This window comes from Pristiophorus japonicus, chromosome 5 (genome assembly GCF_044704955.1).
Source record: "Pristiophorus japonicus isolate sPriJap1 chromosome 5, sPriJap1.hap1, whole genome shotgun sequence".
Classification (NCBI taxonomy): domain Eukaryota; kingdom Metazoa; phylum Chordata; class Chondrichthyes; family Pristiophoridae; genus Pristiophorus; species Pristiophorus japonicus.
The window spans coordinates 281488478-281514396 of NC_091981.1; the positions used below are offsets into that span (position 1 = coordinate 281488478).

The 25919-nt window shown below is 44.5% G+C and overlaps 1 protein-coding gene across 32 annotated transcripts in view; it reads right to left on the minus strand.

Annotated features, from left to right (window-relative positions):
• The window catches only part of LOC139264722 (obscurin-like), a 571531-nt gene that overhangs the window by 204320 nt on the left and 341292 nt on the right, over positions 1 to 25919 (minus strand). For 31 of the 32 annotated variants that reach the window (XM_070881692.1, XM_070881694.1, XM_070881707.1 and 28 more), the window contains 12 exons: positions 24907 to 25185; positions 22907 to 22982; positions 21987 to 22114; positions 13214 to 13411; positions 12691 to 12732; positions 11655 to 11753; positions 8347 to 8565; positions 7827 to 7893; positions 7276 to 7310; positions 6794 to 6943; positions 5887 to 6026; positions 711 to 911 (listed from right to left, as the gene is read on the minus strand). In XM_070881692.1, the coding sequence (XP_070737793.1) occupies positions 711 to 911; positions 5887 to 6026; positions 6794 to 6943; positions 7276 to 7310; positions 7827 to 7893; positions 8347 to 8565; positions 11655 to 11753; positions 12691 to 12732; positions 13214 to 13411; positions 21987 to 22114; positions 22907 to 22982; positions 24907 to 25185 (1634 nt within the window). The remainder of the gene's footprint in view (positions 1 to 710; positions 912 to 5886; positions 6027 to 6793; positions 6944 to 7275; positions 7311 to 7826; positions 7894 to 8346; positions 8566 to 11654; positions 11754 to 12690; positions 12733 to 13213; positions 13412 to 21986; positions 22115 to 22906; positions 22983 to 24906; positions 25186 to 25919) is intronic. The other variant, XM_070881682.1, reaches the window with a different exon arrangement.

Below are 25919 nucleotides of genomic sequence, written 5' to 3' on the forward strand. Positions count from 1 at the left end.
GAATCCAGGCTAGTCCACTACCTGTCCGGCGGGAACTGTCCAGGACAGTCAGTTGAGGCAGGGGTGGAGGGAGGGGATTGGGTGGGGAGCCCAAGGCTAGTGAGACTTAAGGCATCCATCTCAGGCTTGGAGGACAACTTCTGCTCATCCTGGCACACAAGGAAATCTAATAGAAAATTAGCTATTTACCTGTTGGACGTCTTTGAGCCGATGATGTTGGACGATCCGACAGATTTGGTCTGATGGGCAAGCTGTCACAGTTCTCCTGTTCAGGCCTCTGACTTAATTGCACATCGGGTTCCGATCTGCATATTTAAATTAGGAGCCCACTTCCTTCCTGCGGATGTCCGCTCGCCTGCTCTAAAGAGCATGTTCAGATCGGGACATGCCGAGAATGCAATGGGTAAGTAACCGGCCCCGTTTCAATTGCCTGCCGCCAACTTTCCACCAAGCGGGGGCAGTTAAAATCAGGACCTCTGTGTTCAGCACTCAAAATAAAATTCTAATTACAACAATTTTGCAAGGGTTGGGAAACAGGTGGGAAGCAAATGCTACACTTGCACACCTGACACTGCGAGGCTACTTTTGTACATCTGTCAACAGCAATATCTAGGTTTATGTCTTTCTGTACAAAATAAATTTACTTCTTAAACTTAATGTTTCCGTGTATGTGTACTTGACTGATGCTTAACTGGAGTGGTGAAGTTTACCTTTAATCTTTTGTCCAGATAGGCAGGAGATACCCAACCCTGTCGGGCGGGCGTAGATTTAGTAGGCTTGGTCCTAACCAACCATTTCAGTGGATGTGCAGAGTCGAGAATCTCCACATATTGCCGCTCTTTAAGGTGAATGGACTCTTTCTCTGTCGGTAGTGGGTTGTAGTCTGCTGTAGCCATGTAAATGTCAAAAATCTGCCATGAGAAAAAGATGGAGTAAGATAATCTGCTTTCTTTCCTTACACCTTTTTCCTCCCTGCACTGCTGCATACTGGGTGCAGGTAGCACATGTGCCAGCCACTCTTCTGTCCCTCACCCAAGACCTAATTTTTCATGATTGAGCCTAAACAGTCTAAATGGCAAGCTGTTGGGCTTTGGGAGGCAGCACAGCCTGTGCTCACATGACACATGCATTCCATTCACTAGATAGCAATTTATTTTTCTTCCGTCTCTAGTTGATTCCTGGTTAATATCAACTAATCGAGTGGAAACAAGAGATGAAACCTGGGACTAATCTGGTCTGTTTAGCTCAGTTTCATATTCGATAGTATAATTTTCAAAGCAGTCTACTTGATCTGTATCCCATTCTACTGTCTTAAACATTCTCTTCCTACAGCATGAACAGATTATCTGGTCATTATTACATTGCTTTTTGTGAATGCTTGCTGTGTACAAATTGGCTGCCGCGTTTTCTACATGACAATACTGACCAAGCTTCAAAAGTAGTTCATTGGCTGTAAAGCGCTTTGGGATGTCCTGAGGTCAAGAAAGATGCTACTGAAATGCATGTTTTTCTTTTCGCCAAGGGCAGTATCTCCCAAACCCACGATCGCCACCAACTAGAAGGACAGCAAGATGCATGGGAACAGCATCACCTCCAGGTCACACATCATCCTGACTTGGACATATATCGGCGTTCCTTTACTATCGCTGGGTCAAAATCCTGGAACTCCCTACCTAACAGCACTATGGGAGCACCTTCACCGTATGGTTCAACAAAAAGGCCTACCATTATATGTTCATGGGAAACTAAGGATGGGCAATACATGCCACTCTTGCCAGTGACGCCTAAATCCAGAGAATAAATTTTTAAAAATGGAACCACTGGCAGACTCTATGGGCCCAAGTTTCCACACGATAAAAAACGGGCGCCCCTCCGAGCTGGGCGCCCGTTTTTCGCGCCTAAAACGACGCCGGAAAAAAAACTCGCGATTCTGGAGAGCCCTGCAGCTCCTTGTCTGTTTGGCGTGGCGCCCAGGGGGGGCGGAGCCTACACTCGCGCTGATTTTGTAAGTGGGAGGGGGCTGGTACTATTTAAATTAGTTTTTTTCCTGCCGGCAACCCTGCGCGTGCACGTTGGAGCGTTCGCGCACGCGCAGTGTGAAGGAAACATTGGCACTCGGCCATTTTTGTAGTTCTTTGTAGCTGTTTAATTTTTGAACATTTTTTAATAAAAGCACATTGCCATCAGCACTGAGGCTTCCTGCAGCCTTCTCACTGTCTCCTTCCCGCCCGGCATCTGGAACGTCTTCCTCCCTCCCCCGCTGCGTTTGGGCAGGCCCGCATTCCCTCCCTCCCGCCGTCTGGAACGTCTTCCTCCCCGCCCCCCCCCCCCCGCTGCGTTCGGGTGGGCGGGCCCGCACTCCCTCCCGCCGTCTGGAACGTCTTCCTCCCCGCCCCCCCCCCTCGCTGCGTTCGGGCGGGCCCGCACTCCCTCCCTCCCACCGTCGGGAACGTCTTCCTCCTCCCCCCCCACTGCGTTCGGGTGGGCGGGTCTGCACTCCCTCCCTCCCACCGTCGGGAACGGCTTCCTCCTCCCCCCTTGCCGTCGGGAACGAACGAACGAACTTGTGAGGCTGGCTGAAGCACTTTCACACAGGTAGGAAGATGGTTTATTTAATCTTTTCTTTGCTTATAAATGTTTATTCAGGTTGGATTTATTTGTATAATATTTGTAGAAGTATAAATAAGGATTTATTGTAGAATTTAATGACTTCCCTTCCCCTCCCCCTCCCCCCCCACCTCGTTCTGGACGCCTAATTTGTAACCTGCGCCTGATTTTTTAATGTGTAGAACAGGTTTTTTCAGTTCTACAAAAATCTTCACTTGCTCCATTCTAAGTTAGTTTGGAGTACGTTTTCATTGTGGAAACTTTGAAATCAGGCATCAGTGCTGGACACGCCCCCTTTTGAAGAAAAAATTCTGTTCCAAAGTAGAACTGTTCTACCTGACTAGAACTGCAGGAAAAAAAATGTGGAGAATTGCGATTTCTAAGATAGTCCGTTCTCCACCAGTTGCTCCTAAAAATCAGGCGCAAATCATGTGGAAACTTGGGCCCTATATATTGGTTCCAATATTTAAGGGGAGGCGAGGAGGACGCGGAGGAGGCTGTAATCGGCCGAAGGACCTGACAAGGCCGAGGAAGCTCTGCCAATCTCAATGGCATGGACTCATTTAAATAAAATACTGCAGTTTCCCGCCCGACAGCCGGCCAGATCAACAAGCCTGGCTGGCGGGCAGGAGCAAGTAAACGGTGGCCGGCAGTTGGTAGGGTTTGAGGCCACGATCGAGGGGGGAGTGCTGTGAATGGAGCCGTGGTCAGGGCCGGGATGGGGGTCTGTCAGCAATCGGGGCGAGGGAGGTCTTGCCTCGATCGGGATGGGGAAAGGTATTGCTGTGATCAGTGGGATAGCCCGGTTCAAGGGAGGCCCAAGGCTTCCTTGTGCGGCTGGGAGAAGCACTCCTGCCCCACAAGAAAAGCTGAAAAATAATTTCAAATTTACCTTCTCAGCCTCCTGTGGTTTTGCCTGAAGGGGTAAGCCGATACTGCCACCCTCCCAAATCCGCCACACTCAGGCCTCAGGTTGATATTGCAGAAGGGGTCCTAATGACCTTGTTGGACCCGATCTGCATATTTAAAATAGGACCTTCTTCCCTCCTGCTGTTGTCCTGCTTGCCTGCTCAAAAGAGCAAGTTAATATGGGGACACGCTGAGAAGGAAGCTGAATCAGTGGAGGGAAATGACACCCGCTTTTTTAACTGCACCACCACCATCCGCGCCCCCCCCACGGCCAGTTCCAGCCAGTTAAACACAGGGCCATTAAATCTATAATGCACCGGAACATTCTGTAGTTCTGGTTGTTTGACCAATGAGCAAATGTTTTAATTTTCTTTTCCTGTCCTCTAGTCTATCCATACCGCATGTCTTCCTTGGTGTAGAATTTACCAATATTTCACAAAGATTCCTTGTACCTTTGCCCTGCAGAGGAGAAGAATCCCTTTCTGGACTTTTAAAATGGAAGGAAAAACTTCAGGACACAAATGAGTTTAAAGGGGCAGACGAGGCCTGCAGGGGATAAAAGGAGATGCATTCATGGTGACCCCCCCCCCCCCCAGTGTTTGGACTCATAGGAAAGGGAATTTAATTTGGAACTATCTACCAGAAAGTTTGAAATCCTAAAGTGCACATGGAAGAAACTACGAATTTTAATCGAATTTAGGATTTTTAAAAGATGAATATTGGGTCTGCAAGAAAAGGGGTGGGTCAATCTCTAAAGGGCCAATTTGGACATTGGAGCTAATCAAATTGTCTGGGAACTGTTTACCCTCGAAACCTGTCCCTGGAAGACATTTACATTTTAACAATCGACCACCCCACCCAGAGGACCCAAATGTCACATACATATTCCAACACTTTTTCAATAGGAGTAGAAATATCTGGTTCAGGCCAGACTATCACAATGGACGAGAGCTAAAAGCCTATTAACGCAAGATTAAAACCACTTAATCAAGTTTCAGTTAGCTGGGCTGCAAAAGTAAAACAAAGAGTTGGGCCAGATTTGGTGGGAGATAAGGAAGCCTTTTTGGGGTATATCTATTCTCAGTTTTACAAGGAAAAGTTTGCAGCCACAAGCAGCCCGAGCTGGGGAGTGAAGAAATGGAGTAGTGAAGGAAACTACTAGAAATCATCAAAGACCGACTGAGCACGAGGTCCCGAAACGGAAGGTTGTCAGCAACCAAACTGACAACCCGGGCCACCACAACCGGTGAAACGACCAACCAAAACCAACTCAGCAAAAACCGAAGAATCAACATTTATTTCCACTCTACAATCTACTTCTGAACAACCAACGAGTGATTACCAAAAAGGACTAACTAAAACTATTCCTAACCAAAGAAAGTGGGTACTTACCCCATACATCCAAAACGCAACTTACCGCATCAACGGACACACCCCAACTGAAGACTACGCAGTCCGAAGTCCTCTCCGTTATCCGGGGTACGGCTCGCCTAGAAGGCCAAGTGCAGCGAACCCCAAAACCGCGATTCACTGGCAACTGTTTAAAGGGATTGGTGAGCATAGCCCCTGAACCCCCAGAGCTATAACTTAGTTAGTTAGGGGAATTGGGAGGGGGAGGCTGGGATAACTTGTGTAAATGTATCTGCATTCTCTTCTTTATCCTGTTTAGAGTTTTAGCTGTATTCTTTTCCCCACAGGCTGTATTTTGACATTTTATTCAATGTGTTGTACCCCTCAGTGTGTATTGGTATTACTATTCTGGGTGTGTTATTAAAGGTGTGCCTTTTACTTCTTTTTAAACACAATAAAGCCATACCTGCTTCCTACCTTGAAACCGATTGTCTGTCCAAGTCTGTCACAGTCCCTTCATAATTCCAGTGTCTAGAACCAAGGGTGTGGGCGCGATTCGAAACCGCTCATATAAGGTCAGAAGGGAAAGTTGACCCCCTGAAAACCACCCCTTACATTGATTGAAAGGATAAGGTATCCTCCAAAATGCTTCTCTATGACCAGCTACCTGTAGTTGTGCAAATAGCCTAAGACGACTGCTGTTTAGTAATTCTGTTATTCCTGTGGGAAAGCACAGCAATACCAATGATGCTAAGAGTTCATTGTACATGGAAATTAGGTTGCAAATTCTCATCCTACAGTGGGAAAACTTTTCACTTCCATTTGTTTCTATTTAGGACTGATATCAGGATGAACATTTTATGCTGAGAGTGATCAATGGCTAGAATAAAACCTTACATTATTTCAAGATCCGGTGGTAGGCTGTAAATTTTTCCAGGAAAGGTAAGTTAAGATGGGTCACACTGACTCATTCATCTCTTTTATCTTGTGATCTTAAAGGTAATTTAAAGTATACATTACCTCGCCTCTGGTTTCTGCATCTTCAGACTCAGAGGAGGATTCGTTGACAATTGAAGAAGGCCTGGATCTACCATGTCGTGGCGATGGAGACGGAGTCTTTGTTTCCTCGTCACTTTCTGCTCCAGGAACACGAAGTGATGCTGAAATGCAGTACAGGCTTTCGATTAACCGCAACTTCACCATACCATTACTTCTCAATTTATCTGGCCTTTTTTCCTACTCTTTTCAACCTTGACGGTATCCTGCACTATGGGTTGTTGCACTTCACCTCGGTTTCTCAGGAAAAAGATTAAAATGTTTCTTTTACTGCAGAAAGATGACCAGGAATTTCTTCACGGGTTCTCGCAATCAGCTGCCATAACTTTAGTGGCTATCCTGTTTATGCGTCTACCTGGGATTTCCACTGGCTATAGTGGCCAATCGGGAGAATCCCCGTGGAAATTCCCAGTGCGTGTTTTATTTCTGGAAACTTCTCTTTTCAGCTCTCCGACTTCTGGCAGTGCAGCCCTACAACTGGTGCACAAGGGTAGCATCGGATGACTGGCTTTGAGATTTTTACATTTTGTATGGAAGCACCTACCCTGATGGCACAGTTGACAGCGTTAACCCATTGTACAAATAATTACGCGTACAAGTCTGTAATCTCCAACCATGGTAGGATTTGAGCTCCGTGTTATTCAATGATATGCTCTTTTCAGTATAGAGATAGAAAGAGAGGATAGATAGGTACATTTAGATAGAGGGCACGGGAGATCACTCAAGTTCTGCAGAATGTGAAACAGAATTCACTTTGAGTGCTTGTCTGTTATGGGCACAATTAATGGATGTTAGTGGAGGTTACATTCTGAATTAGTTTTCTCAAAATGAGTAAATTAGATTAGACTAATCTTTACTGCCCAAGGCTCACCTTGGGTGAACTTTGCAGAGACCATTTGTGTGATCTGTGATGTTAATTTCTGCAGGAATTCTTCTGTTCCGACATCCGCCAATGAAAAATGTGGTAAGGCTGTGGTTGCAGAAACTTCTCTGCTGACTTCTGCTAGAATCTCTTTCTGACCTGTAATACAATAAAGGGAAATATTCTTAGAACTAGAGATGCATTTGTGTTGCAAAATCTAAAGACTATAAAAACAACACAAATTGCATTTAAAGAATATACAAATATTTTGTTTCATATGCAATTTCGTTTTTAAAAATGTGCATACGAGAAATATCTGTGGAGATCAATAGGTAAATGAGCAAGGAGTGATTAAGACAATATCAACAGGTTCAGTGCTGTTTTTGCTTAATTGGATACACACAGATTTTACACTACAACATTCCATAAGAGCAAGCTTTAACGTTTAACTAAGGTTACCTATTTTCATTCAATTGTACAAAGGTACTTACTTTTCTCTGATCCTTTATGATCAGGTTCTTGTGGTCTGTATGAAACAGAGGCAAAACATCATTGTCACACAATTGAAGAAAAAAAATAGAGAAACCAAATAAAAATGAGAATTCAGAACATCATTTTTGAGACTATCTACAGCCAGGGTTTTTTTTTCACTAATTTAGCAACTTATATTTTTACCTTCCCTAAAGGACCATAGTGAACTATTTGGGTTTTTTATGACAATCCAACAGTTTTATAGATAATAGCTTTTTATTTCCAGATTTAAAAAAAACTGAATTCAAATTGCCTTGATTTAATTTGAACTTACATTCTCTAAATTATTAGTGCAGGTCTCTGGATTACTATTCCACTAACATAACCACTATGCCAGTGTACACTCAAGTAGCAGCTGATACTGATTTACCCAGAATTCTTGGTGTGGGAATACTATTGTGTTCTGCCAGTTTACTAATCTAAATCCTTTTGTGTGCATCATTTAAATTTAAATAGTTAAAAGTTTACTCCACAGTATTTTCCAGAGAAATATCCGATTAGATGATTTTACCCGTGTAAGAATGTTTGCATAATAGCTTCTTTCACAGTTGTGGTTTCTTCTGTTGAAACTCCAACTTCTTGCATGAAAACAGAAAGGCAGATAAATGTTATAAATTGGTAATGCATACTGTTCATTGAAATTAATAACTGCTAATTTTTCTCTGTAGTGTAGAAATTGATGCAATTAAATTTTATGCTTTAAATATAAATAACCTAGTGTTTCTACACATGTAAAAATAAATTGCCAACTTTTTCGTGTCACATATCAATTTGTGAAAATTGTACTGCAGTAAATTAACCAAAAGCAGTTTGATTCTACAGGTAAAATATGCAACTAGTAACTTGTTGGCCAATATAATCTAAAAACTTGCATTTATAAAATACCTTATTATCACGTCTCTCAGAGATGAATTGGAATTGGAATACAATAAAAATGAATTGGGAGAAATATACTCTAACTTCTGTTTGTTAAAAACTCCAATTAAAAAATTCTATCACCACTGTTTATGACAAATCTATCAGTTGCTCACCATCTACAACGACCAAGTGGGCAGAGCAGATGGACTGGCCAGCCTTGTTTGTAGCAATACAGGTGTAGGTTCCAGTGTACTCCTTCCCAATATCCAGCAAGATCAGACTGTGCTGCATGTTGGAACTGGCCAATTTATAACCTGGTGTATCTTGTCTAATCCAGATGACATCTTCCACTGATTCCTCTTTAAGCCACGTTATATCAGGTGTTGGAGATCCTGCAAAAAGTGTATTATTGGCAATCTGAGTATTCAAATTACTTCTGAAGATTTTCAACACGCTCTGGGGCCGAAATTCAGGTCCGCCCGAAATGGGACGCACCTACCGCTTTTTGGCCGCTATTACTGCCGCAATGGTTATGGCAGCCAGTGGAACAAAATTCACCGATTTTTCTAAAAAATGGCGCTCAGCGGTACTGGCCGGTGGGAATCAGCACTTTGCAGGGTGTGGGTGGGGAGCTTGGAGCGGAGTTTGCATGGGGAAAATCACCTTCTGCTGATTGGTCCTTAACAAGCCAGCTACTCCCTGGCCTTTCTGCAGATGGGCCCTGAGGAGGGAAGGTGTTTGAGTGAAGCCCATGGCTGCTGCACCTGTACCAAGGAAGGCAACCCGTTTTTCCGATGCAGAACTCGAGACACTGATGCAGGCTATGGAGGGAAGGAGGTGAGTCCTGTACCCCGATGCAGGGAGACCTACTCGGGAGGTCTTTACCAATGCCTGGAGAGAGATAGCCACGGAGGTCTGAGGGACCTCCATTCATGATCAGACCGCCACCCAATGCAGAAGAAGAATGAACAACATCATTCTTCTGATGAAAATGAGTACCTGTTCTTCCATTTGCGAGCCTCTCCTTCATATTTCTCGCATTTCCCACCATCACTATACAGCCACTGAAGCAACATTTCAATGTTGAGGCCTATATATATGTGGGTGGTCTCGCAATGGAGGCTCCCGTTCATGTCACAGTTACAGTTGCATGTCAGGGACACACACTTGTGCACTCATTTTTGAAGCCTCATGATACTACTGCTCAGCAAACATTCTTTGTTTTGCAGGCCAAGGTTGCGCACAATCGATTGGAACAAAGGAGGACTGGTGGTCGCGAGGCTCAGCTTCAGATCCTGACGCCTCCGGAAGAGAGGGTGGAGGCGCTAGTGGGCAGACATGCTGCCTTCCCTGTGCCTCCGGGACTGCCGATGCCGCTGTGAAAGCCCTCCTTTAATGCTATCTTTCCCTGAAAGTGCCAGCGCCTTGCAAGTTGCAGCCTCAGTGAGTCAATTCCCTACCTCCCCCTCATGGCAGCCCTTGTGCCATTTATGCTTGCAGATGAGAGGAGAGTGAGAGACAAGGCGAGGGTCCTAGCACTGGTGCGAGTGGGAGGGCAATGCCAGACGACAGCCTTGAAGGCAGTGGCAACCGAGGCCAGGGAGAGGGTGAACTGGAGACTGAGAGGGGAGGCCTGGAGGACAGCGTTGAGCGCAATAACAGCCATGGCGATCCTGACACATTGGGGGCCGTAGCCTGGATGGGAGTCTGGAGGCTACTCCATCTGTTGGCGGCATCTCAGATGAGGCAGAGGAAGAGAAGGACAATGCTGTCAGCATCACGTACTGCTTCCTACAGTCACACGCGCCAGCTCAGATACTGGGAGTATGCGTTCGGATCTAATAGACATAGCAGAGGGGTCTGCACTGGGTGTTCCATTGGGGCCTAGCAGGCTGCAGCATGGTGACGGGTATAGGGAAGTTCTGGTGCCATCTCTCTGGGGCGCGAGTGCGCACGGGAGTCCTGCTGAAGAGGACTCAGATGAGCCCATTGATGTTGGGGCTTATGAAAGAAGGCCATGCATTCCCAGATGTTGGGGCTGTGGCAAGGATGCCAGAAAGGCTGTCAGAAATGGTCAGGAGCGTGAAGGAGTCCGCACTGTTGACAGCTCTGCGCACACCATAGAGCCTATCATTGTCAGTGTGCAGGCAATCGTGGACTCCAGGAGGGTACTGCCCAGTCCCCAGCCAGCCCTTCCAGGGCCAGAGCTGGTCGAGGGCATCCTAGAAGGACATCTGTAGCTTCTACACAAGAAACACAGCAACCTTCCCAGACCCTTGAGGCTGCCACAGGGGAGACACTGCGGCGTAGTAGTAGGATAGGTTTGCATAAGAGGGGTTATAAGGAGATGCACAAGGGTGAGAGATGATGTTGTGTTTGTTTTTTGAACCTTTCTTTATTATGTAATGCATTTTTATTTTGTGTTCCTATATCTGGGCAGCTGTATGATTTGACGTGGGCTAATAATGTATAAAAGGACTCATTGGGATGGCCATGGAAAAGCAAAGATGAAGGGTGATGTGGGCATTAATTCTCAGCGGAAACGAGCAGCGATGAGACGGGTCTGCATTTCCCTTGCAGGGTTTGGATAGCGACGACGCCTCTTGGGTGGCTGGCGATGCCCATCCTGGTCCTCCTCCTCCTCCTGAGGCGGTACTGCTGGATCGACCTCCAGCGGCTGGTCCCTCATGATTGCCAGGTTGTGAAGCATGCAGCAGACGACCACGAATAGGGAGACCCGATCAGGCGAGTACTGTAACACTCCACCAGAGTGAATGATAAACTTTTCAAAAGTCCGCAAAACTTTTACACACGTCCGCAAAAGGTTTTGCAACTCCCAACAATCTTTCGCAAGTGCGAAAAATTTTCCTCCCCAAAAAAAATCGCGATTTAAAAAAAAACTCCCGTCTCCTCCGCTGGTGGTCTCGAGCAGCCCGGCACAGTGCCTCGACACAAAAAGCAGTCGGGGGCACCATCAGGCAGCAGGTTGTTATTTCTATGCTGAATATAGCTTCCGGGGCAGGGAGGCAGCGGTGCTCGCTTTGATTGCATCATTACGGCCACAACCACAATACCATGGCGGAAGTGAGCACCGCTGAAAAAACCCCCGAGGACAATTTCGCTGGCGGCGGCCACTCGACTCCGCCTTTGGCCGCAGCTTTCCGGCGGTAACAGACCTTTTCAAGAGGCTGAATTTTGGCCCCTCTGTGTCAGCAGCAGAACCTTGCAAAATGACTCTCGGGGTGCTGTCTGTTAGTCAGTCATTTGGAGGTGCACGGGAGTGATCTAGGGTGACTGACGTACCTCTCGAGTCCAGGTGCCTCACTATGGCAGGACATTTGAGAACGCAAGCTCCTGGGTCATTGGCAATATGTGTTACATCAACGCTCCTGCCATTATGTGGTTTTTCAAAAAACATCAAAAAACATCACCTAAAGCTAGAGAAGAGATTTTACAATTGCTGGTGGGAGTCTCATCTTACCTTCCACCCTTACAGTTAAGGTAATGCTCGCTCCTTTCCTTACGTTCCTACTTGCAAACCGTTCAAGAAACCTTGGTGGAACCAGCTTCTCCGGTTTCCCTATTAGTAAAGAGGAACAATCAGAAAAGAAAATGCACTGCTAGTTTCCAAGTGCCACCTAGAATTTTCTCTCTCTCTAACCAACTAGCTATTCCATTCACTGCTATTCTGTTATTAAGAACATAAGAGTGTGCAATGTGGAAAAAAACTATTTGGCCTATCAGGCCATTAATTTTACAGACTACTTACCATGTATAATCTGCTTTACCATAAACTCTACCAATTCTACTTGATCCCCTGAGAAAAGTTTCTCCCTACCCTTCAAAGATAAATCAAGAAAGACTCCAGAATATCAATGCCTTACATCCTATACTATGGGGTAATCCTGTAATTTCACACTTCGAGTGCAGAATTACCCCATTTTTATTCCTGACCAGTGTTCTTGCATAATATGTGATTTCACTAAACCAGGGACCTCACTTTCAATTATCTACATCTTACTTATCCTCAAGTCTCTCAGTGTTGTTTCCAATTAGATAGTTATAACAATCTTTTTCAGAATTATTCCACAACATAGCATTAATTACTTCAGCTAGGGATTTTTTCGACAGATGCAGTACACTGTCAGGATAAAATTCATTCTAATATTAAATGAAGAAATGTTAAATAACAATAGGCAATGTACAGCAGGTCTGTCTCCATTGGGAGGAAAAGATATAAATGTGGGAACTGTCACCAGTTCCTTTACCTTTATATCTCTGTATATTATATTATATGTAGCTGTATACTTCATTACATGCTATTGTTTTTAAAGTTTTCACTCCTGTTACATAATTCTGAATGTTCTTTCAATGATTTTTTGTCTATTTCGGTTTAAATAATGTGTCTACCTCTTTAAATGGTTCAGGGACATTTTTATACTTTAAAGGTGCTATATAAATGCAAGTTGTTGTTATTGTTGTTGTTGTAATGCCTTGTATGGCAGTTTCAGCTTTACCTGCTGATTTTTCTTCACACTTCTCAAACTCTTGTCCAGGGCCTGAAACATAATTGAAGTGCAGATAATTAAACCATTTTCCTGTGGTTAACAGTCATGCATGTAGCAATGCTGTCCAACAGAATTGTCTTTTGACAGCTTTACAATAAACCAAGCAAGCAATCTTTTACCTGACCGATCAGGTTAAGAGGATTTCAACAAAGCCCGATATTAACATGGCCCGCTCAGGAGGAACGGAGCGGGTGGGCAGGGTTGGGTTAAAATGGCTGACGAGTACGTCCCGCATACATGTTCGTGCCTGCTGCCATTTTAACTCCCAGGTTTTTGGCAGTGTTGGGGCTGCCCACTGCAGGCAAATGATGTCATTCAGACCCCAACATGATTTTAACTGCCAATTGGGGCAATGTTGCCCAGTGCTGGAACTGCCAGAGAAAGCTGGTGCCAAGCAGGAGCACGCACAAAACTGTTCACCCCACACATATCACCAGTGGAGAAAAATTGTAACCAAAAAAATTCTGCTTACTTTGAACATGTACGATAGCAGATGTATAGGCAGAACCTGATGAATTGCTGATGTACGCTGCATATTCACCACTGGCTTCTTTGGAAACATTGAGAATTTCCAGTGAATGAAATCCTTTATTGTCAGACATCAGAATTTCATCTGTGGCACGCAGAGGTTTAGCATTTTTAAACCAATAAACTCGAGGGATTGGGTAACCTAAAAAGAGTGAAGAGACAAAGACTAAATTTATTTAAAATCAATTAAAAAGAAAATAGGAGCAGCAAAGGACCATCCAAGCTGTGCCAGTTTTTTGGTCCACAGCAAACCACTATCACCCTCCTACAACCTTACCTAGACACATACCACTGTACTTCCTACTTACAGAGGAACTTGTTTGTTTCCCATTATGAATGCAGTCAACTTAGCTCATTTGGTGGACTCTCATGCCTGAGATGGAAGGTGGTTGCTCCAGCACAAAATCCAGGCTGTGACTCCAACACTGAGGGAATTCTGCATTGTTGGAGCTGTCCCGCTTCAAATGTGACAGCTAACTGAGACCATGTCAGTCTGTTCCAGTGGTTCAGGTGGACATGATTCCATGGCACTTCTTGAATAGCAAAACATCCTCCCTGTGAACTGACCAATATGCCTCCCCCTCAATCAATCCCAGCCAAACCAGACTTAAGGGATAGAGATTACTGCCTAGGACCACTGTTCCTACTAATTTCTATTGAGGTGCGCGACATATTTAAGGTGCGCGGCTCATTCAGTTTCACGTATGCGTGGAACTTAACATTGAAAAAGCTGGTCCCAGGCTGCTCGGCCATGCAGCTTAGAGGAAATGTTGCCTGGGATGCTTAAAAAATGGTCTCCACAAATTTAACAGTGGCACTAATGCCAACAGTTTGGGCGTAAGCCATTTCACTATTAAATAGGTATGCTTTGCAATTGTTTTACGCCTGAACAACAGGTGCATAGCATCCCAATTTCTACCCAAGTGTTCATTCATCTCACTGATGTTTATTGGATCTTGGTGCATGCAAAATGCCTCCAGAACAGTCACTACACTAAAAAGGTAATTCACTATATAAGAACATAACATAACATAAGAATTAGGAACAGGAGTAGGCCATCTAGCCCCTCGAGCCTGCTCCGCCATTCAACAAGATCATGGCTGATCTGGCCGTGGACTCAGCTCCACTTACCCGCCCGCTCCCCATAACCCTTAATTCCCTTATTGGTTAAAAATCTATCTATCTGTGATTTGAATACATTCAATGAGCTAGCCTCAACTGCTTCCTTGGGCAGAGAATTCCACAGATTCACAACCCTCTGGGAGAAGAAATTCCTTCTCAACTCGGTTTTAAATTGGCTCCCCCTTATTTTGAGGCTGTGCCCCCTAGTTCTAGTCTCCCCGACCAGTGGAAACAACCTCTCTGCCTCTATCTTGTCTATCCCTTTCATTATTTTAAATGTTTCTATAAGATCACCCCTCATCCTTCTGAACTCCAACGAGTAAAGACCCAGTCTACTCAATCTATCATCATAAGGTAACCCCCTTATCTCCGGAATCAGCCTATTGAATCGTATCTGTACCCCCTCCAAAGCTAGTATATCCTTCCTTAAGTAAGGTGACCAAAACTGCACGCAGTACTCCAGGTGCGGCCTCACCAATACCCTATACAGTTGCAGCAGTCCTCCCTGCTTTTGTACTCCATCCCTCTCGCAATGAAGGCCAACATTCCATTCGTCTTCCTGATTACCTGCTGCACCTGCAAACTAACTTTTTGGGATTCATGCACAAGGACCCTCAGGTCCCTCTGCACCGCAGCACGTTGTAATTTCTCCCCATTCAAATAATATTCCCTTTTACTGTTTTTTTTCCCAAGGTGGATGACCTCACATTTTCCGACATTGTATTCCATCTGCCAAACCTTAGCCCATTCGCTTAACCTATCTAAATCTCTTTAAAGCCTCTCTGTGTCCTCTACACAACCCGCTTTCCCACTAATCTTTGTGTTATCTGCAAATTTTGTTACACTACACTCTGTCCCCTCTTCCAGGTCATCTATGTATATTGTAAACAGTTGTGGTCCCAGTACCGATCCCTGTGGCACACCACTAACCACCGATTTCCAAACCGAAAAGGACCCATTTATCCCGACTCTCTGCTTTCTGTTAGTCAGCCAATTCTCGATCCATGCTAATACATTTCCTCTGACTCTGCGTACCTTAATCTTCTGCAGTAACCTTTTGTGTGGCACCTTATCGAATGCCTTTTGGAAATCTAAAAACACCACATCCATCGGTACACCTCTATCCACCATGCTCATTATATCCTCAAAGAATTCCAGTAAATTAGTTAAACATGATTTCCCCTTCATGAATCCATGCTGCGTCTGCTTGATTGCACTATTCCTATCCAGATGTCCCACTATTTCTTCCTTAATGATAGCTTCAAGCATTTCCCCCACTACAGATGTTAAACTAACAGGCCTATAGTTACCTGCCTTTTGTCTGCCCCCTTTTTTAAACAGAGGCGTTACATTAGCTGCTTTCCAATCCGCTGGTACCTCCCCAGAGTCCAGAGAATTTTGGTAGATTATAACGAATGCATCTGCTATAACTTCCGCCATCCCTTTTAATACTCTGGGATGTATTTCATCAGGACCAGGGGACTTGTCTACCTTGCGTCCCATTAGCCTGTTCAGCACTACCTCCCTAGTGATAGTGATTGTCTCGAGGTCCTCCCTTCCCACATTCCTGTGACCAGCAATTTTTGGCATGGTTTTTGTGTCTTCCACTGTGAAGACCGAAGCAAAATAATTGTTTAAGGTCTCAGTCATTTCCACATTTCCCATTATCAAATCCCCCTTCTCATCTTCTAAGGGACCAGCATTTACTTTAGTCACTCTTTTCCATTTTATATATATGGATTGTTTTGACATGCTTCTGAGAGACTTTCTATTGGTCAGCCAGATATCTGACATGTGCAGAAACTTAGCACCATAGTTAAGAATCTTCAAACCAAGTTCCTGAGAAATCCACACAGTTTTTGTGTGCTGAGAGTGTACACATTCTGCCCATAATTAAGTCCAGAAAACTAAGGCACAGGTTGGCTGAGCCAAGGTTTACGGACACCAATGTGTGCATTGGGATACCACTGGACTTTAACCAGATAAAGACGTGTACCCTACCAATATGACAAGTTGACAAGTTTCCCACTGCTTGTCCAGTCAGCCCTACCCTACCCATTAGGGAACGTGCTTCTGGGGTTATCAGTACCAAGTCTATGCCTTCATGTTCTATTTTTGAGCAAGTCTGTCAATCATCAACAATGCCCTGCAGCACTGCAGATATGACTGAGATATGGGGGGTGCAGAGAGCAATTTTTGTTTCACTATTGCCCCATATTTCGATGTTGGTGGGATAAAATTAAAAAAAATAAATAAATCACCCGCTGAAATCACGCTCGAGGCGCGCCTGATTTGATTTCAAGTGGACCGTGAAAGGGGTAGCCAGCACCTTCATCCAAAATAGGCAGAATCCTTATTTAAATATTTAAACTGGGGTCCTAAGCTCATTGTGGAACCCTGGTGCAATTTTAAGTATATGCTGAAAAGGTAGCCATGTGAGAGATCGCTGGAATAACAGAAAACAAAGAACAGCAGAGTTACAGTAAAAGAGTAACAGAAAAGAAAATAACAGATTAACATGTTAAAGGAGATGAAATTTCCTGCCTTCATTAGAGAAAACTCAGCTTTATAGTGTTGTTATTTTCCCCACAAGTTAGAAACTTGCCCTTCGACCTGCACCGTCATTCAATAAGATCGTGGCTCATAGAAACATAGAAAATAGGTGCAAGTAGGCCATTCGGCCCTTCGAGCCTGCACCGCCATTCAATGAGTTCATGGCTGAACATGCAACTTCAGTACCCCATTCCTGCTTTCTCGCCATACCCCTTGATCCCCCTAGCAGTAAGGACTAAATCTAACTCCTTTTTGAATATATTTAGTGAATTGGCCTCAACAACTTTCTGGGGTAGAGAATTTCACAGGTTCACCACTCTCTGGGTGAAGAAGTTTCTCCTCATCTCGGTCCTAAATGGCTTACTCCTGATCCTTAGACTGTAACCCCTGGTTCTGGACTTCCCCAACATTGGGAACATTCTTCCTGCATCTAACCTGTCTAAACCCGTCAGAATTTTAAACGTTTCTATGAGATCCCCTCTCAATTCTTCTGAACTCCAGTGAATACAAGCCCAGTTGATTCAGTCTTTCTTGATAGTCAGCCCCGCCATCCCGGGAATCAGTCTGGTGAACCTTCGCTGCACTCCCTCAATATCATGAATGTCCTTCCTCAAGTTAGGAGACCAAAACTGTACACAATACTCCAGGTGTGGCCTCACCAAGGCCCTGTACAACTGTAGTAACACCTCCCTGCCCCTAAACTCAAATCCCCTCGCTATGAAGGCCAACATGCCATTTGCTTTCTTAACCACTGCTGTACCTACATGCAAACCTTCAATGACTGATGTACCATGACACCCAGGTCTTGTTGCACCTCTCCTTTTCCTAATCTGTCACCATTCAGATAATAGTCTGTCTCTCTGTTTTTACCACCAAAGTGGATAACCTCACATTTATCCACATTATACTTCATCTGCCATGCATTTGCCCACTCACCCTAACCTATCCAAGTCACTCTGCAGCCTCATAGCATCCTCCTCGCAGCTCACACTGCCACCCAACTTAGTGTCATCCGCAAATTTGGAGATACTACATTTAATCCCCTCGTCTAAATCATTAATGTACAATGTAAACAGCTGGGGCCCCAGCAGAGAACCTTGCGGTACCCCACTAGTCACTGCCTGCCATTCTGAAAAGTACCCATTTACTCCTACTCTTTGCTTCCTGTCTGCCAACCAGTTCTGAATCCACGTCAGCACACTACCCCCAATCCCATGTGCTTTAACTTTGCACATTAATCTCTTGTGTGGGACCTTGTCGAAAGCCTTCTGAAAGTCCAAATACACCACATCAACTGGTTCTCCCTTGTCCACTCTACTGGAAACATCCTCAAAAAATTCCAGAAGATTTGTCAAGCATGATTTCCCTTTCACAAATCCATGTTGACTTGGACCTATCTTGTCACCTCTTTCCAAATGCGCTGCTATGACATCCTTAATAACTGATTCCATCATTTTACCCACTACCGATATCAGGCTGACGGGTCTATAATTCCCTGTTTTCTCTCTCCCTTCTTTTTTAAAAAGTGGGGTTACATTGGCTACCCTCCACTCCATAGGAACTGATCCAGAGTCTATGGAATGTTGGAAAATGACTGTCAATGCATCTGCTATTTCCAAGGCCACTTCCTTAAGTACTCTGGGATGCAGTCCATCAGGCCCTGGGGATTTATCGGCTTTCAATCCCATCAATTTCCCCAACACAATTTCATTCAATCTCAGTACCCCTTTCCTGCTTTCTCTCCATACCCCTTTATCCCTTTGGCCGTAAGGGCCATATCTAACTCCCTTTTGAATATATCTAACGAACTGGCCTCAACAACTTTCTGCGGTCGAGAATTCCACAGGTTAACAACTCTCTGACTGAAGAAGTTTCTTCTCATCTCAGTCCTAAATGACTTGCCCCTTGTTCTTAGACTGTGACCTCTGGTTCTGGAATTCTCCAGCAAAGGGAACATTCTTCTTGCCTCTAACCTGTCCAATCCCGTCAGAATTTTATATGTTTCTATGAGATCCCCTCTCATTCTTCTAAACTCCAGTGGATACAAGTCCAGTTGATCCAGTCTCTCCTCATATGTCAGTCCTGCCATCCCGGGAATCAATCTGGTGAACCTTCGCTGTACTCCCTCAATAGCAAGAACGTCCTTCCTCAGATTAGGAGACCAAAACTGAACACAATATTCTGGGTGTGGTCTCACCAAGGCTCTGTACAACTGCAGTAAGACCTCCCTATCGGAGTACTATACTCAAATCCTCTAGCTATGAATTGTAGGGTAGGACGAAAACCTCTCATTTTACCCAGAAGGAAAAGAGCTGTGGGATCTGTCTGTGCTGCAATAATACAGCAGGCCAGTGTCCTGGAAGGAACAGGGAACCCAGAACCAGATGTGGATTGAAACCGAGACGGTGTGGCCTTGGCAGGACAGTGATTGGACGGGGGAGGGCCAATGGTGGGACAGAGTCAGCCTGAAGCAAGGGACTCCAAGCCAATGGGAGTGCCCTTGCTTGAAAACTCGGGACTGACTCATTACCGATACCGGGCTATTGTCTCCCCCACGTTTACACTATGGAGGGATATTATGCAAGCCTTAAGAAAACAAACTAAGGGCCTACACAATGGCTACAGGAGGCCCACACCTTGCCAATAGATGACCTGGAAGAGGGGACAGAGTGTAGTGTAACAAAATTTGCAGATGACACAAAGATTAGTGGGAAAGCGGGTTGTGTAGAGGACACAGAGAGGCTTCAAAGAGATTTAGATAGGTCAAGCGAATGGGCTAAGGTTTGGCAGATGGAATACAATGTCGGAAAGTGTGAGGTCATCCACCTTGGGATAAAAAACAGTAAAAGTGAATATTATTTGAATGGGGAGAAATTACAACATGCTGCGATGCAGAGGGACCTGGGGGTCCTTGTGCATGAATCCCAAAAAGTTAGTTTGCAGGTGCAGCAGGTAATCAGGAAGGCGAATGGAATGTTGGCCTTCATTGCGAGAGGGATGGAGTACAAAAGCAGGGACGTCCTGCTGCAACTGTATAGGGCATTGGTGAGGCCGCAACTGGAGTATTGCGTGCAGTTTTGGACACGTTACTTAAGGAAGGATATACTGGCTTTGGAGGAGGTACAGAGACGATTCACTAGGCTGATTCCGGAGATGAGGGAGTTACCTTATGATGATAGATTGAGTAGACTGGGTCTTTACTCGTTCAAGTTCAGAAGGATGAGGGTTGATCTTATAGAAACATTTAAAATAATGAAAGGGTTAGACAAGATAGAGGCAGAGAGGTTGTTTCCACTGGTTGGGGAGACTAGAACTAAGGGGCACAGCCTCAAAATACAGGGGAGCCAATTTAAAACCAAGTTGAGAAGGAATTTCTTCTCCCAGAGGGTTGTGAATCTGTGGAATTCTCTGCCCAAGGAAGCAGTTGAGGCTAGCTCATTGAATGTATTCAAGTCACAGATAGATAGATTTTTAACCAATAAGGGAATTAAGGGTTACGGGGAGCGGGCGGGTAAGTGGAGCTGAGTCCACGGCCAGATCAGGCATGATCTTGTTGAATGGCGGAGCAGGCTCGAGGGGCTAGATGGCCTACTCCTGTTCCTAATTCTTATGTTCTTATGCCAACCCAATTAACACCTACTCAACCCTTGATTAGGTTAACATCGGGGATGGCCAGTGGAAAACCCCCCGCGAAATCCAACAGTGCTGCATTTTTCAAAAATCACAAGCCCACCAACGGGAAGGATTTATTTCAGCACGAAAGTCTGGCTGGAAACTTGATTTAAGAAGGGGTTTCTGCCCCGACAAGTTGTTCCATTCTCGTGTTCCAGCAAGCAGTCAGCCTTTCAACACAGAAGGAAGACCAGTGTCCGATGACACAGAAGACAGAAGAAACAAACCACCATCTCGAGACGGCATCAGTTCAGCCTCCTTTCGCTGCTGGAGACTGAACTTTTTTTTCCCACAAGGATCTTCCCCTGAGAGCTGAACTCAGGTAGATCCACAGCAAAACAACCAAGTTTCCAAGAAAATCACAACCGAAAAAGTAACTTCAAGATCCTGAAGATAGCAAAAAGAGAACCCCGAAACCGCGTTTTGAACTGGAAAGAATGTAAAGGCTGTGGTGAGTATAATCTCTGGTCCCCAGAACTCCCAACTCAGTTAGGTCAGGAAGGTGGGAGGTTGGGCATTGCACTGCTGTTTAACTTGTGCAAACATTTTCGTTGTGTCCGTTTAGTGGGATTTAGGGGGATTGTTTTGTTGGTGTGTTGCTGTTTGTTGAGATACAACTTGTCAAATAAATTGGAAGCTTAAAGTTCCTCTTGGAATCACCTCGTCTCAGTTCTGTTGTATTACATTTCCTGATCGTGAGTCTTGTGTCAGAACAGTGTAAGGGAAGCCAGGAGCGCCTCGAAAATGCTCAACTGTGTGCCACAGGCTAGGGAAGAAAGGGGTTAGGAGTGTTTGACACTCACAGGTGCCTCACAGGCTAGTCATAAGCTGTGGGGACGCACGAGTCTCGAAACCTCCTTCATAAGCTGTGGACACAGTCTCTCCAGGAGTGCTCTTGCAGCACTCAGGGTACCTCAGAGGCCAGGCATAAGCTGTGAGGGCAGAAGCCCAGAGAGAGACACCCAAGGCACAACACTCCCCAGAACCCCTTACAGAAGGCCAACATGCCATTTGCCTTCTTCATCGCCTGCTGTACCTGCATGCTAAACTTCAATGACTGATGTACCATGACACCCAGGTCTCGTTGCACCTCCCCTTTTCCTAATCTGTCACCATTCAGATAATATTCTGTCTTCCTGTTTTTGCCACCAAAGTGAATAACCTCACATTTATCCACATTATACTGCATCTGCCATGCATTTGCCCACTCACCTAACCTGTCCAAGTCACCCTGCAGCCTCTTACCCATCCTTCTCACAGCTCACACATCAAATTGATCATTTGATGTGTGAGCTGAAATTTGTAATGTGATTCCATTATATATTGAAAATCTCAGAACATCCATTGTTGAATGTGCCAACTATTCATACCTTTAACTTCAATTTGTAGTTTTACTATTGGAGCCCCGACAGTAACAAAGGCATCATGAAGTTCCTCTACGATCTGAGGCAGCTGTTCTTCCTCAGCCTGTGATTCCACACCTTCCAAGTTCTGCTCCCTGTTAGAAAATAAGAAGTTTTTGTAAATTAATACAATCCTTGTTCAAGAAACTTCAACTGAAATTCTTCTGTATTGGATGAGATCATGGAGTGGAAGAGAAAATATGGCTCCCTCTGGTGGAGAACATTGCAACTTTGCGCACAGATTTTCCTTAGCTGCTTCAGAATACTTGACAAAACATAGAAACATAGAAAATAGGTGCAGGATTAGGCCATTCGGCCCTTTGAGCCTGCACCACCATTCAATAAGATCATGGCTGATCTTTGACCTCAGTACCCATTTCCTGCTTTCTCTCCATACCCCTTGAGCTGTAAGGGCCATATCTAACTCTCTCTTGAATATATCCAATGAAGTGGCATCAACAACTCTCTACAGTAGGGAATTCCACAGGTTAACAACTCTGAGTGAAGAAGTGTCTCCTCATCTCAGTCCTAAATGGCTTACCCTTTATCCTTAGAATATGTCCCCTGGTTCTGGACTTCCCCAACATCGGGAACATTCCTCCTGCATCTAACCTGTCTAGTCCCGTCAGAATTTTATATGTTTCTATGAGATCCCCTCTCATCCTTCTAAACTCCAGTGAATACAGGCCCAGTCGATCCAGTCTCTCCTCATATGTCTGTCCTGCCGTCCCGGGAATCAGTCTGGTGAACCTAAAAAGGATTCTGCAAACTACTTAAGTTCACAACTTTTCTGAAAACCATCTTTGATGACAATCTTTGTGTTCATAAGATGTAACAGTTATACCATGCAGTGTACTAATTAGATATGCAGTATCTTCAATACTAACCGTGTGAGAGAAGCTTGGGCACTGACATAGGAAGATGTCTCAGTGGCTTCTGCTGTATCATAGTCTGAGCTGATAACTGTAAAAAAAGAATTAAAACTACTGTGAACAAAGAACTATTATTTATCCAAAAGACAACATTGGGCGTTTAAAGTTTTCACTATTTATCTAAGAAAAAATGACTGCTGTGCAGCATTTGCAGCTGCATTTCTTTGCCACTGGATTGTTTCAAGGCATCACTAGTGACACAGGTCAGCTGTTCACAGATGTATTAGGAAAAGGAAACATGTTCATCTGTAGAAAGGAGACATCAAGTGGACAAGATTGTAAGGAAGTGGCTCATAAATGAGGTTTCTGACAATCCTGATGAACCTTTGGAAAACAGAAAAAGTTAACACTAAAAACTATAGCTAGAATCATAGAATGCCTCAGATAATAGTCATAGAACAGAAGATTTTGACACAGTTAGAAGATGGTTCCAAGTAATGGCCAGGAGTAGGAGCGTTATCCAAAACATTTTTTTTGTCATCGAGCCATATAAGGAGCTGTTAGACCAGCTGGCTAAAAGCTTGGTCAAAGAGGTAGGTTTTAAGGAACATCTTAAAGGAAGTGGAGAGGTAGAGAGATTTAGTGAGGGAATTCCAGAGCTGAGGACCTAGGCAGTTGAAGGCACAACCGCCAATGGTGGAGCAATTAAAATCGGGTCGGACACGATGAGCTGAAATGGCCTCCTTCTGCGCTGTAGATTTCTATGTTTCCATGAATGTTCAAAAGGCCAGAATAGGCAGAGCGCAAAGATCTAGGGAGATTATAGGGCTGAAGGAGATTACAGAGATAAGGAGGGGAGAGGCTATGGAGGGATTTAAAAACAAGGATGAGAATTTTAAAATCGAGGTGTTGCTTAACTGGGAGCCAATGTTGGTCAGCGAGCACAGTAGAGATGGGTGAGCAGGACTTGTAGAGATTTGGATGACCTCAAGTTTATGGAGAGTAGAACAAGGGAGGGCGGCCAGGAGTGCATTGGAATAGTCAAGTCTAGAGGTAATAAAGGCATGGACGAGGGTTTCGGTAGCAGATAAGTTGACGCAAGTGTGGAGACAGGCGATGTTACAAGGTGAAAATGGGCGGTCTTAGTGATGGAATGGATATGAGGAATGAACCAGAGAAAGTGAAAGGAGTTTGAGCAGGCCAGGTTTAAGGATTCTGGATATGACCATATAAAACAGCCAATGAGCAATGGCCGGTCCCTCATCAGCAGTCAGAAATTTGTTGTTGGTCACAACAGTCCTAAGGTATTGCAACTGTAGGTGGATCTGTGAAAATAATGTAATATAACGTGAGAAGTCCACTTAAAGCAAAAATAATAACCCACCTTTGAAACCATGCAAGATGGGAAAAACCTGTTTTAAAAAGTTTCTTTAAAAAAAAAGAGTACCTTAAAAAAGCAGCAAAATATTGGGCCTGGAAAGTCAATAAAAAGATTACTTAAGAAATAAGCTGAAAAGCACCCAGGGCCAGCTGTGCCTGGAAACAACCTACAAAAAGATGGTGCATTGAGCAGACACATGGCAATTGCAATTGCAGTAATGTAAGCATAATGTTCCATTCCTAATATTATCTGGAAACCAGAGATCACCAGACAAATAAGGAAGAAAAGTTATATTCCTGTGCAAAGGAGAGGAAACAAAGAAACAGTGTACAGAATCTTGATCCCACCACTTAGCAACACAGCATTATGAATTTGTATGGCATAATTGAAATTGTTTCAAGAATACTGCACAAGTCATATTAGTTTTCATGCTAACACGAGTCTCGCTTCAGTTGTAGTTTGGATAATACATCAATTCTAAATAATTAACAAATCAGTTCTACAGAATTAAAATGTTGGCAAATTTAGAAATTGAACATTTTGGCAAGTTTTCAAATAGAATGAAGGTCGTATTTATCTGGCTTACATCATTTTTGCCAAATTTCTTCTTCTGTAGCAGCTCCATCACACTTACCATCGACTCTTAGCTCAGCCTTTGTTGAAGCAACGCCAATGTAGTTTTCTGCCACACATCTGTACACTCCCATATCGCTCAGAATCACAGATGTTAAAATAAGTTGGTGGCACCCATCTACATCTTCGTTGATCATGTAATGGTCATTCTCCTCAATCAGCTTTCCATCCTTAAACCATCGAACTGCTGGAGGTGGATACCCAGCTACCATACAATCAAAACTGACAGGGTAGCCTTCTTGAACGTCCTGGTTCTGGAGCTCAGATACAACATGGGGTGCTTTATGTGCCAAAAGGAGAGACATCAAAAGAAATAATGCATTAATGTTAAAAGATGTTCTCTGCTGGAAAGATACTAAAAGCATACTTCAATTTAGCAGTAACTAATTGAGGTGTGAAGGTGAGAGAAAATGATGCAACTTTCCAACACAGAATCAGCTCTCTGAAAGAGGTATTCATTTACACCTATTCCCGTGCTCTTTTTCCAGAACTTTTAATTTTTTTTCTTTTGCAAAACATTTACCAACTTCCCTGTTAAAGGCTATTATGGATCTTCCATGCACCACTGTTTTTGATAGGATATTTCGAGAGATTTTTTTCAAACCATCCACCGGGGTGATAGTGCTCTAAAAATGGTGGGTTATGACTCCACCCAGTTTCAGCTGGCAGCCTAGCTGAAGAGGAGCCCACACGGTAAGTTTCCATTTGTTTTTCTGGGACTGGGAGGAGCACAAGTTCTCTTCCGGGCGCCACAGAAACAGCCTGGGCCGCTAACACACTGGGTCCCCTCCCCTCTCCTCCCCTTCCGAGAATGGACCCCTCCTCCCCGGACCTATGTTTCTGGGACCGGCAGCACATGCTCCGCCCAGCATCAGGGCCCTAAGACATTCGGCCGATGATTAGCATGTTCAAGGTACCCAACTCTTGTTTTAAGTGGGCGCCCTGGGCATTCGCTAATTGGCAGCTGGGGCATTTCTAGAGGGAGGGGGATCACATGTGAAAGATCGTGCCCGG